Raw genomic sequence first — 13,835 nt, 5'->3', positions numbered from 1 at the left:
ACACAGTGTATGAATTTTTCTTTGTCCTTACCATTATTTAAAGTGAGACTTTAACATGATTTCATATTGAAGGTTCATGAAATCTTCATTTTTTCACAATACTTTCCCAAATAAGACTTTCTCCTCCTCCCTAATGGATGAAATTTTAGAATTTGAGAGCTAGATCCTCTGTTTCCTTACTCTGGCATAAATTAATTCCACTGAGGCCAGTGCAGTTACTCAAGTGAAGTGAGAAAGGAACTAAGCAACATATGTTTGTAGTTTGCATTGACTGCAAGATTGCTTCCATTACATTAATATTAGCATTATGACAAAGCATGCAATCAGGAAAGCATGCAAGAGAGAATTCTGAGCTTTTAATATATTTAAAAGAAAACAGATAAGCCTACTATTAGCCATTGAAACTGACTCCATTGGTTAAACAAGTAGTTCCAACCTTCAACTGCTTGTGGTCTCTCAGGACTGAATTTTAAATTGTGTAGCTCATGAATTTATTATAATGGGCTTAAAAAGTAACCCCAACCCCCTAACTATACAACAGGCACTGGTAAATAAAAGGCAACAGTTTATGACTATATTTTACACTGATTATACCAATATGCTGAAATGCAGCTCAGCATATACGCAGTGAATGATTTTATGATAAGCACTTACATTTCAGGATACACACTAAAAAGAAAAGTATGTGTGATGGCTGTGTTTGGTAAACTTTGTTTATTTCGTACTTAACTAAAACTGCGTCCAGCAGGAATCTAACTGGTTACATGAGAGCAAAGTTGCTTCTGAATGTTTACCTCCCTCTTCAGCCTATGCCTGGGCTTTCTGGGAGAACAAGGAGAAGGAGAAAAATATAAAAGAAATGGTATGCCTTAGACAAACGATGGAACTAGAAATAATACACGTTTCTAGTTTCTTTTATATTTGACTTTCAAATATAAGCTATGATACTTAAAATGTGTTGCATTTTCAATATTGAAGTTGCAGACATCACGGCCAGCTAGGGCTCCTGAACTAGAAATTCTTGTGCCCGTACCACTGAAAGACCTAATTCAGCAAGTGCGTAGAAGTACTGAGAGCACATCTATGGCATGCTGACAACACTGTAGCCTAGCACAGCATAGCAGCAGATGCTTTAGCATCTGAATTGCACCCTAGATCACAACTGATTATAATGGAAGATCATACACCTAACTCACAGGCACATCACATATATTACCTTGGATTTGAATTCAACCCATAGATACTCCCGTCAATAGCAGGAAAATACCAATCTGCAAGACACATGCAATTTCTAGACACTCCTCTCTCTTCAGTGCATCCTTCCAGCTGGCTGAGGATTTAGCAGTTCCTGGTCAGCATGCAAGCTATTTTGAATCTCTGTCCTAGATACTCGTCATTCATTCATACATGGAATGCATGAATGTCCTCTCTAATTTTGATTTTTAGAGGACTCTCTAATAGTCCTCTCTAATTTTCATAAGATGCTGTGTGCTTTCCCCTACCTATTGCTTACATCTCTCTGTACACAGAAGTCCCATTCTGGCCAGCTGACAACCAGAACACACCTTCTCTGGGAAACTAGGTCTTCCCTTCTTTGCAAGTTTCCAAGACAAATCGTCATTGCTTAAAGCTTCTCACATAACTCTCAACCACTCTTTTTGGGCAATTACTCTAAACCCTCTCATACCACTGGAAAATTTCTTGGAGAATAAAAATGAGCAGGCGCAATTTGCCATGTGTAGGTGTAAAACTGCACTTCATCCTGCTCTTTGGAAAAGATGGTTTGAGCCTAGCAATAGCCTGAAATGCTTGGCCAGCAGTCTACATAGTGTGTGTTCCAAAGAGATTGCCCCGTCTTTTGTTTCCTTTTCAGTCTCCTCTCCTTAAACCGACTCCAGGCCATGCTGTCTTTATCTAAGCCCACAACAGGCCATGCTGCCCCCCTATCTGCAGTCCATGCTGCCCCCCTATCTGCAGAATAGGGTAGAAGTTACGGCTGAAAACTTGTCTGCAGAGTGCAGCAATACAAAAATCAACAAATTAGCACTGACCGAGTCGGTATTAAGTCCTCAGTGCAGCGCAGAGAAGGTAGCTCTGCACAGATCAGCTAGGGGCAGGCCTTACAGGCAAGCCTTATTGGCTTGGTCTCAACATTATGCTGATGTTGAGTTCTGCTTCCATTTTGAGAAGTGGTCTACCCAAGGGCTGCTACCTACAGGGTCTTTGCACCTCACCAATGATAGATGATGATATATGACTGACACAAAGATGACCTAAGACAAGAGTTGCTTCAACTATTTTGCAAGTCATAAAATATGTTAAAAGTGATTCCTCCAGAGTATAATTATACAATGCAATGTATTACAGCTTTTGTAAAGTGCTTGACTTAGTACCCCAAGATATCCTCATAAAAAATGGTACACAGATTCAAAGAGCATATGCTAAACAGATTAAAAATGCAATCAATCACTGGCACATTTCATTTTTCACATTTCAAAACACAGTTATAGAATAATGATCATCAAATTTATAGTGCAATTCTACAGGTAATGCTATTAGACACAACACTACTGAATCATTTTCATCAGTGACTTAGAAGTAAGCAACTGAGAAAACGTGCACATGAACCAAAATGACAAAGTAGTAAGGATGGCTGAAAAGAATACATTCATACAGAAATCCAGGTAGCTTGGGAACTTAGACTCATTCAAATGAACTTTGTTTTATCATAGCCAAAGGCAAAATCACACATTAAAAAAAGAGTTATGCCGAACAGAGCAGAGTGGAAGATTGTACTCTGAAAGGAAGCACTCCAGGAAGGATTTAGGGTTGGTGTGGGACAGACAAAAGCAACACCACTTTTGTAGCACACTGCAGTGGAATAAAGGGCTAATACAAGCCTTTCATGAAAAGCGCAGGGAATAGTTAACTGCAGGGAGGAGAGATTATCTCTGCAGACAGCGGAGGGGAAGGGTAGAAATGCTGCATATAGTTTTAGTGTTTGCATCCCTGAAGGAATTCTCAGAAGTTGGAGATGTGTTGAAAAGAGCTGTGGAAATTATTTAAGAACTGAAGAAAATGCTGTCACTGACAGATTCAAGGAGCTCAGGCTGTTTAGCATTTGCTAAGTCACGTGATTGATATATATACATATCTTAATGGAGAGAAAATATCAGGCACTAAAAGACTCTTTAATCCAGAGAAAAGTTATAAAAGAAAACAATGGCCAGACCCTGAAACCAGATAAATGTAAATAAAAACTTAGACAAAAAACTTCTCAACAGAGAAGGTGATTAATCACTACAACAAAGCAGGAGGCAAACGGTGGATTCTCTACCATTTGACCAAGACCGGAATAGATGCTTTACCCAAACAAAAATGGTGATACTCATGAGTTCACACTCTATGGTTACATAAATTGTATATACTAATGAAAAACAGCTGATCAGAGCTCTGCTCCTTTTGGAATGGACAGCTTCCCTCACAGCACACAGATAATACAATATAGCAAAGGCATTGCTTTTTAAAAAGAGACAGTAATTGTTGCCTGTATAACAAAGAATATCGTTGATGGCCAATCCTTACTATTTTCAAAGTTAATTTTTTTTAAAAAGAAAAAAGACAAAAATACAATGCAAATGTTTGAACCATAACATGGCAAAAGCGCTATCCAAGTCTTTATTGTTTATTCACATGTCGAGAGCTAGTTCTCCACTTCTGGATAGCAATGGTATGCTCATTCCAGACAGTGCAGAAGAGGAAAATATTTAGTCCAAGATTTTCAAGGAGGGCGGAAAGAGGAAAAGAAGTTATTGGCTCACCTGAAATTTTTATTTGAGCTACTTCTCCATCTCCTCCTTCACTGTGTGCTCGGACCTCAACAACATATTCACCATCACTGGGGACTGGGACCTCTATTGTGTGCTTTCCAGTTGAAAACAACTTGCCTTCATGTTGCCCATCTGGTCTATACAGCACCTAGGAAAGAGACAGTAAATATAGTTATTGAAAAATTACACTTCCTTGAAAACACAGTTATATAAGTACACTGTGTGGATTAAAAAGTATTAGGTTTTTATTTATATGTACATCTTATATAAATCAAAACTTACTAGCAAGTATTATTTTCTTAATTTTTACATAAGGTGAATCTATATAGGATGTTTCTTCATCATTTCCTCTGTTATAAAATGACACCACCTTTTGAAAAATAACTGCAGCCCTTGGATTCATGCTAAGTACTTAAACGATGGAAGATATAATTCAGAGTGACAAACAGCATCAAATAAAAACCTCACCTCTCAGCGGTGTTCTCGGATATAAATAATTTAATATCATTTTTATAAATGAAGTAACTATCAATATCATTACTAATTTTCAGTGCCATTAAACAATTGCAAATATGACAGTACATGTCTTCGGAACCTTTAGAAAAGATTTCCGCTTTTTCTGGAATCATGCCTGGGAAGCATTTGCTGTGACTCCCCAGGACGCAATTCAGCTCATCAAACAGAATTTGTGCATGTAGAACAAGATACCAATTTTCTTACTGCCAGGCAAGCAGAAAAATTAAACAGGAATTAACTTTTGAAGCTTTCTGTATGCCAGTAGTACATATTTCTATATGGCTTAGAGTTATCATATACAGTTGCTTTAGCTATACAGTAATTGCATGTAACAAGATGACGTGTTCCTTTTCTTCCTCTACCTTCCTGAACTGTAAAGAACTAGTGTTTTAACAACTGTTCGAGGAACTTCAAGACAGAAAACGAAAGCTGGAACAATGCATAGTAGTATAAGGAAAAACGTTTAAATTGTATCATTTTTCGAAACAGATTCTTTCTAGCCAATATACAGTTAATGTCATCATATGAGAAATCAGGTTGCTGCAGTCACATATCTAAAATTTCTCACAATATGGCTTGCCAGCCAAATGAATTTCTATGCCCCAGTGTTTTCTCATCATTTTGACAAAGCCAGTTGTCTTTACCTTAAGCCTATCGGATGTTTGTGATCTCTGAGCATGATACCCCCCCCCCCATTGTTAGCATGCAACCATGTTTAAGCTTGCTTAGGTATCAAAATTCAACATTGGCTACAAAATCTATCTCATGTAGGATATATAAAGACAAAAAACGTTTTCATAGGTCATACTTTGTAGCCTTCAACTGCAGACTCATTTGACATTGCCTTCACGTGATCCCAGGTGATGATGTATCTTGAACCAGATCTTACAGAACTGATAATTCTTGGACGTTGGCTTGGAGCTGAAAAGCAAGACACATATAATGTGCACATAAATGAGATTTCATAAACATTCAATGGCATTAAGACATGTAAAAGGGGAGATGATGGTTGATTTTTATATGAATATGGGATAGCCTCCTTCCTGGAATGAATTTCTACATCTGCAAACAGGCAATTTTGTATGGCTTGTGTGGTGGCTGCTTTGTGGGTTTACTTTTCTGCGTTGCCAAAATGGAAACGGCCAGCACTACCCTGTCTGTGTTGCTGTCCATGTGTGTTTGCTGGCATGCAGCTACAGCCAGAACTCCCAGAAATGTGGCTTAAGTCATATTTATTCACTGAGATTAAATATTTAATTAACCACTTAAAGGCATGTCTACAACATTTAACCCATATTTAACCATCAGAGTATCTTACTGCAGAAAGCGTTAATTATAGTTCACACAGTAAGCTTATAAAATGGAGCTTCTTTCAACACAAATGAACCCTGCAGCTCCAAGTTGCACAATGCAGTATTTACTGACAAAGTCTCAAATTAATTGTACATATTTTTAGCACATATAAGTGTGCTCTAAATAAACAATAGGTGTTTCTTTTCTGTGTTCAGAATATACTACTGCTAAGTATCATTATTAAATCAGGAGCTATATTCAGAAACCTCTATGGCATGCAAATTCAAGACCATGATTCAGATCACCCACTTTACAGGGCTGCCTGATCTGGCTCCCTCCACTGTTAACGAAATAGGCAGCTGGACATTTTTTAACAGTCAGAGTACAAGCCTTACTTCTTATACTGAAGAAACAGAAACCAGGGTATAGCTGCCTAAGTAGTAGCTCGTCTGATTTTTTCATCACAGATGTCACGGCATGTGCCAAAATCAATGTTAGGTGACAAGATAAGCAATCAGAATGTAGCCCAAAGAAAGCATAGTTAAGAAAGGCAACAAAATTTCCAATTTTCTGGACTTCATGGTTGATATACTGTAATGGGAACAGATTTTCCAGACTTCATTGGTGCTCAGCATATTCTGATAACTATGTCCCATCAGTCTCATGATAGGAAACCAAATGTATTAAAGCATAAGTCATGTGAACAACATTTTTGCTTCTAATTATGAAGATTCAAGATCTCAGGCTGCATTCCTTTCAGACTATGACCCATGCAGTTGGAGTGGCAAATGGAGACTCCTACAATGGGGAAGGCTGGAGGCTTATGAATTCTGGCAACAGGAGGGAGGATCCTTCCTCACTTGCAGATCTGTAACTGCAGTATAGGTTCAGTGCCATGGTAGCTGACTATGGTCCGAGAACTCTGTCTGATGAAGCATCAGAGCTGACCAAACACATCAGTGCCAAGAGGAAGTGACAAATGACAGCAGTGGGAGACTCTCTCCAGTGTGAGATGAAGTGTGACCTCCCCTTGCTGTCTCGGGAGGTCTGCTGCTTGCCAGGGGCTTGAATCCAAGATGTTGTGAAGACACTGCTTTCAGTGTCCAGCTTTCATCCTATTACTCCCTGCTGCTTGGATATCCATGTGGGCACCAATGATACTGCCAGGGGAGACCTCAAGTGAGTCAAGCATGACTACATGGCTCTGGGAGTGATGGTCAAGGGCATGGGGACCCAGGTATTTTTCTCCTCCATCTTGCCAGTGAGTCGGAAGAGCTTGAGGGGAAGTGGATGGATCCTGTGAATTAATATCTGGTTGTGCAGCTGGTGTCGATGACAGGGATTTGGCTTGTACAACTATGGTGGCCTCTTTGAGGATCGAGGGCTGGTAGGGAGAGACAGGATTCACCTGAAAACTGGGGGAAAAGCATCTTTGCCAACAGGCTGGTCATCATTGCAAAAGCTGAGACATAGTGGAATCACTGGCACAGCTGGAGTGCTGTGACGGATAGATACCGGCTCTTCAGGAAAGACAGGCAGGGAATAAGAGAGGGTGGGTGGCCCTTTATGTGAAGGATAAACTTGTATGTATGGAGCTTCTCTATGGGACAGACACAAAGCTGGGTGAGAGCTTGTGAGTCAGGATCAGAGGAGAGGCCAGTGAAGGTGGCACTGTGGTGGGAGTGTGTCACAGACTACCAGGGGCAGGAAGGGTGAGGAAGTGCATAAAGCCTTTGAACAGTACAGGGAACTCTTTGGCTTGCAGACTTGGTTTTCATGGCGGACTTTAATTTCCCTGGGAATCCTGATAGGGCAACGTGGTGGGACGCAAGCAATCAAGAAGATTTCAGGAGGGTGTCAGGGATAACTTCTTGAGAAAGGTACTGGATGGGCCAACCAGGGGTGACACACAGCTGGATCTTTTAGTCATTAATATGGAGAAACTGTTTGCGTATGTGATAATCAATGGCAACCTTGGTAGTAGCAAGCATGAAATAATGGCCTTCACGATCCTGAAGGGAGTGATGAAGAAAAATAGCAAAGCACAGATCCTCGACTTAAGACGAGCAGAGTTCTGCTTATTCAGGGAACTGGTAGGTAGGATTCCCTCAGGGGCAACTTTGAAGGGTAAAGGAGATTACAGAATCACAGAATCACAGAATGGTTGAAGCTGGAAGGGAACTCTGGAGATCATCCGGTCCAACCTCCCTGCTCAAGCAGGGTCCTCTACAGGATATTTCCCAGCATCGCGTCCAGACGGCTTTTGAATATCTCCAGAGAAGGAGACTCCACTACCTCTCGGGGCAACCTGTTTCAATGCTCTGTCACCCTCACAGTGAAGAAGTTTTTTCTCAGGTTCAGATGGAACTTCCTGTGGTCAAGTTTCTGCCCGTTGCCTCTTGTCCTGTTGCTGGGCACCACGGAGAAGAGACTGGCCTCATCCTCTTGACACTCCCCCTTCAGATACTTGTACACGTTGATGAGATCCCCTCTCAATCTTCTCTTCTCCAGGCTGAACAGGCCCAGCTCTCTCAGCCTTTCTTCACAGGAGAGGTGCTCCAGCCCTCTAATCATCTTGGTAGCCCTCCGCTGGACTCCCTCCAGGAGTGCCATGTCTCTCTTGGACTGGGGAGCCCAGAACTGGACACAGTACTCCAGGTGAGGCCTCCCCAGGACTGAGTAGAGGGGCAGGATCACCTCCCTCCACCTGCTGGTAACACTCTGCCTAATGCACTCGAGGATCCCATTGGCCTTCTTGGCCACCAGGGCACACTGCTGGCTCGTGCTTAACTTGTTGTCCACCAGCACTCCCAGGTCCTTCTCGGCAGAGCTACTTTCCAGCAGGTCAACCCCCAGCCTGTACTGGGGCATGGGATTATTCCTGCCTAGGTGCAGGACCCTGCACTTGCCTTCGTAGAACTTCAGGAGGTTCCTCTCCGCCCAGCTCTCCAGCCTGTCCAGGTCCCTCGGAATGGCAGCACAGTCTTCTGGTGTGTCAGACACTCCCCCCAGTTTAGTATCATCAGCAAACTTGCTGAGGGTGCACTCTGTCCCTTCCTCCAGGTCATGGATGAATACATTGAACAAGACTGGACCCAGGACTGACCCCTGGGGGACACCACTAGCTACAGGCCTCCAACTAGACTCTGTGCCACTGACCACAACCCTGTGAGCTCTGCCATCCAGCCAGTTCTCAATCCACCTCACTGTCCAGAAAAGATCAGAAAAGCTTCCAGGTCTTTAAGGACAAGGGCAAGAATAGTCCATCTCAATACTTAGAAAGAGAAGTAGACATATCAGAAGACTGGCTTGGCTAAGGAGGGTTCTCAAGATGGATCTCTGATGCAAAAAGTCAGCATACAGGAGATAGAAGCAGGGAGAGGTTCCAAAGGAGTAATTTAAAAACACTGCCTGGGCATGTAGGGATGGTGTCAGGAAAGCCAAAGCTCAACTGGAGTTGAGACTTGCAAAGGGAAGTTAAGGGCAACAAGAAGAGCTTCTTCTGCTACACCAGTACTAAAAAGCTGACACTTCTGAACAGCAGAAACATATAATGCTAATATAATCAATGACTTCTTTGTCTCAGTCTTAACTGATAAGGTCTCAGGTGTTCAAGGAGAAGAAAAGTGACCTGGATGGGTGGAAAACTAGACAGATAAAAAATGGTTAAATGATCAGGCTAAAAAGGTCATGGCTAGTGGGTTATATTCTACCTTATTCTACCTGGGGGTCAGTAACAAATGGAGTACTGCAGAGGTCTATCCTGGGAGCTGCCTGTTTATCGTCTTTATGTTAATGAGGAGGTCACAGTCTGCATGCTCATCAAGTTTGCAGGTGATATCAAACTGGGGCACTAGTCGATACACTTGAGGACAGAGCTGCCATTCAGAGATACCTAAACAGGCTGCAGGAATGGGCCAACAGGGACTTTCTGAAATTCAATGAGGACAAATGCAAAGTCCTGCAACAGGGAGGCAAGACCCCCCTGCAGCAGCACAGGCTGGTGATAGGCTGGCTAGGGAGAAACTCTGCTGAAAAGATCGCCTTTGCGATCTTGGTGGGTAGAGAGCTGAGCATGGGCCAGCAGTATGTCCTGGCAGTAAGGAAGGCCAAGAGCATCCTGGGGTGCATGAACAGGAGCGCAGCCAGTAGACTGAGGAAAGATTATCCTCCATTTCTCTGTACTCTTTAGACCACTTCTGGAATGCTGTGTCCAGTTTTGGTTCCCTCAATACAAGAAAGACACTGAAAAACTTGAGTGAGTTCAGTAGCAAGCTACCAAGCGGGCTGGGGGCTGGAGCACTTCCACTATGAGTAGAGGCTGAGGTTTGCTCAGCATGGAGGAGAATCGGTTTCAGGGGGGACCTAAGAGCAGCAGCCTGTCCATACCTACACGGGAGGTTATCAAGAAGACAGAGCCAGGCTCTCCACAGTGGTGCATGACAGCAGGATGAGAGACAACAGGAATACATTGCAATAAAAGAGACTCAGACAAGATGCAAGGAAAACTTTTTTCCCCATGAGGACAGTCAGGCAGTGAAACAGGTTGGCCAGGAAGGTTGTGCAGTCTCCTTCCTTTGAGGTTTTCAACACCCTATGGGATAAAGCCCTGACCAACCGATCTGATCCTCCTTTGAGCAGCAGGTTGGACTAGACATCTCCTGAGACTCATTCCAACCTAAATTATTCTATCATCCTATAATCTGTATCTCCTTACTGCCTCATGCCAGATATCCACATTGTATACAGCAGCAGAAGTGAGGAAGAAGAGCCTTGGCAGAACTTTATATAGCAAGAACCGATATTATGTAAAGGGAAAACTTTGGGTATACGAACGAGAAGCCAAGTCTGAAGATATGATAGGCATGATGCAACACACAATTATGAAGTACAGAACATTATAAATAACCTATTGCTCCATTTACTTACGTGCTTTTCTAGTGATAATATCAATAGTTCTACTGGGAGGTCCATAGCCTGCACTGTTGAAGGCAGACACATCCACATGATACCGTGTATTAGGCTTCAAGTTTTCCAGTTTGGTTGAATATTCTTGATTGCTCACTTGTACCCGCTGTGCAGCAGCTTCTTTATCATGAGCAGCCCAGTAGCGAATCTGTAAGCAATCAAATTGAATGACTGAATTTAGCATATTTAGTTACAAAGAAAGTTTATCAGAACTAACGTACAGTGGGTATGTCTACACTACATACTCTGGGTAATGTGTGAACTGAAATAAGTTTAACTGCAATAGCATGGATCTTCAGACTATGATTCCAGCCAAGGTATATAAAGACATAAAGAAACAGAAAATAATTCAGATTTTCTTAAGGAATCTTTTCTCCTAGTAGCTTAACTTTCTCTCAGCTAAGCCAGTCTGGGAGTAGGATAATGTTTTCAGAGAACAAGACTATTTTCTTCTTTCTGTTTTATTCCTGAGCATTTTACTGTGAACTTTTAATATTGTTTTCCTACAATTTAGACTAAACTCTGCTGTTGATTTCCTGATATTTTGTGTAATACCTCTCATGAATTCCACTCTTTTGTACTTCTGTCTAAAGAAATGAGAAGTATTCAATTGTTATCTGTATGTGCATGTCTGCAGATATGCATCCCTAACCATTTCCTAAAGTCCTCTGGCTACATTCGATCAGATTTTACAGTGCAATATTTGTCAAAGCAGATAAGAAGACCTTGTAAAGCTTAAACTACAGGAAAAGTATCAGTGTAAGCTTGTAAAATCTTAAAAAGCAAAGTCAACTGTACACAAAAACTCTGTGAGAATTTTATTTTTTCTTCAAAAAGCATAGCTACTACAGATTTTACTGAATGCAAACTGCTTCTTTCTATGATTAAAAAAATTTAATAAATGATCACTAAAGTAGCATGGCTTAAAAAATAAGACCTAAACTGATATCTATTACTTACCTGTTTCTTAGGTGACCCTGCTTGAGCAGGGAGGTTGGACTAGATGATCTCCAGAGGTCCCTTCCAACCTAAACGATTCTGTGATTCTGTGATTCTTTGTGACCTTAGTAGCTCTTCTGCTGAACTGGCCCTTAGAACTGGCCCTTAGACTTCAAAGGATTATCACATACTTCTGAACTAACTTGTTAGTTCTTTTCCTTTGCGTAAAAAAATATTTTTACAAAACTATAAGGGCATTAAAAAAAAAATCTGTTCTTATCAGTATATGAGGGAACGTCAGCTAGGTCACAAAGCTTAAAATGGCAGGTTAAAGAAAAAGAATGGAATATTATACTACTTTTAAAACTAAACACTATCTATTAAAAAAGCTATGCATTGCCTCAAGTATATTCACTGAAAATAATCCTGACAGATTATCACAAAGATTAAGCCAAAGAATAGGCCACAATGAATCTTCATGTCTTTAGTTTTGACCATAGTTTCAAAAGCTGGTTCTGGAGGCTAGCTTCTTAAATTCATATTTAAATAGATAATGAAAGTAAATCTGAGTTTCACAATTGCTGTTGATCCAGGAACACCTAAAGAAGTATACAAGCTACTGACATAAATAGTTAGATTTAGATTTCAGAGACAATTGCTAATCGCCCTGGTTAACTAACTCATTACTCTGTAGTGATCACATTCCATAGGGTTTGACACACATATATGGTCTGATTCTCCACAGCCTTGTGAGATGCAAAGAAGAGTAAAACATTGCCAGTCTCTGTTTTTTTATGTTTTATAGCCTATTTGCAGATGGCTAAATGATTGCACTAAGTTAAAAGAGTGGAAAGCCACACTCGTTATGTTTTGGTTTTGAGTATTTTTACTCTCGGCATTTCTTCTCTGCTTCTGCCTTTCTTCATAATGATTTTAGAGTATGCTACATGAGAACCTTTTAAAGCGTTCTTAGGAAAAGGCTGGTTTTGTTGGTAATTTTAAGCTCTAGGAAAAATCTTGCTTTGTAAGGTTTGACTTCATTTACCTTGTAAGGGACACCCATAGATCATAAATCCCCAGGGGACACTGTGAGGGTGCTTCATCCCAACTCTAGAGCTTGCTGTAGGAGATAAACCAAAACCAACAATGCGGCCATTTAGTAATCTGTGAGTAGGGAATACCTTAGCCACCATGAATTTGTGCAGCCCCCTGTGCTAAAATTAGGGAAGAAACACCGTTCTTCATGGTTCCTTCCTCTATTTCAAGTTTTAGTATATGGAAAAACACCAAAAGGTGCTTCTATAAGTGTAATGAAAGTCTCCTTCCCTGGAGATATTCATAACCCGTCTGGACGCGATCCTGGGAAATATGTTCTAGAGGACCCTGCTTGAGCAGGGGGGTTGGACTAGATGATCTCCAGAGGTCCCTTCCAACCTCAACCACTCTGTGATTCTGTGATTCTGTAACAGCTCTCATCTTCATGAAAGTTTTATATATGGGAGACATAAAACAGATACTTCTTTTATATTAAGAGAATATGCTGATCCATATTTCAGTAAAAAAGGGACAACAGTGGTTAATAATGATAAATTTGTCCAATAAAATAAAAATATATTTATCACATAGACGCAGCAGGAAATATAGTCTCTCTGGTATTGCATGTACTGAAGAGCTCTGGCTTTTGTAGAGGACATTTCAAGAACTCATAAATCTTAAATCCTCTCTATGGATGGAGAGAGATTTCATATTTTATCTCTCTTAAGTGTGAGCTGAGGCCACTCCTCTGTAATGGCAAAATGTATCAGCTCACACTCATCACCATGAGGGCAGTCATCCTGACAGTATGCATTACTGTCAAGAAAATCTGACTCCTCCTGGTGTGAAAAGCCTTGTATCACAGGTAAAATACCTTCAGGTACTTTGCTTACAGTACTCCCACCTCTTAAACTCTAGCATTTAAAAGGCCAATTATGCCTTTTTCAGGTAATAATAAAGACTAAAACGAAACTGAGAAGGTGTTGTGGAGAATGAGGGATTTCGCTAAACTGTGTTATAGCTGGGCAGTTACTAAAAAATAAATATTGGAATATTGCTTGATGGTTATACAGACAGATCCTTCCAAACATATTCATCTGAATTTTGTAATGCAGTTTTACCATCTCTATGTGCCTTGCCCCACAACCCTCACTTCACAAAGGTAATCTATGGCATTGAGTTTCCAGAATAACCCTATTTCTCCTGTCCCATGGCTTCTTCAGGACTGCTGGCAGACAGTACTTCCGATCTCCA

General features: G+C 41.0%; 1 protein-coding gene across 6 annotated transcripts in view; it reads right to left on the bottom strand.

Moving 5' to 3' along the window:
* CNTN1 (contactin 1) overlaps positions 1 to 13,835 on the bottom strand; it is a 260,640-nt gene that overhangs the window by 16,238 nt on the left and 230,567 nt on the right. For all 6 annotated transcript variants that reach the window (XM_068933516.1, XM_068933522.1, XM_068933528.1 and 3 more), the window contains 3 exons: positions 10,569 to 10,755; positions 5,155 to 5,267; positions 3,822 to 3,978 (listed from right to left, as the gene is read on the bottom strand). In XM_068933516.1, coding sequence (XP_068789617.1) covers positions 3,822 to 3,978; positions 5,155 to 5,267; positions 10,569 to 10,755 — 457 coding nt within the window. The remainder of the gene's footprint in view (positions 1 to 3,821; positions 3,979 to 5,154; positions 5,268 to 10,568; positions 10,756 to 13,835) is intronic.

Source organism: Struthio camelus, chromosome 1 (genome assembly GCF_040807025.1).
Source record: "Struthio camelus isolate bStrCam1 chromosome 1, bStrCam1.hap1, whole genome shotgun sequence".
Taxonomy (NCBI): Eukaryota; Metazoa; Chordata; class Aves; order Struthioniformes; family Struthionidae; genus Struthio; species Struthio camelus.
The sequence above is the reverse complement of the archived record's forward strand: the minus strand, read 5'-3'. Positions and strand labels throughout refer to the sequence as shown.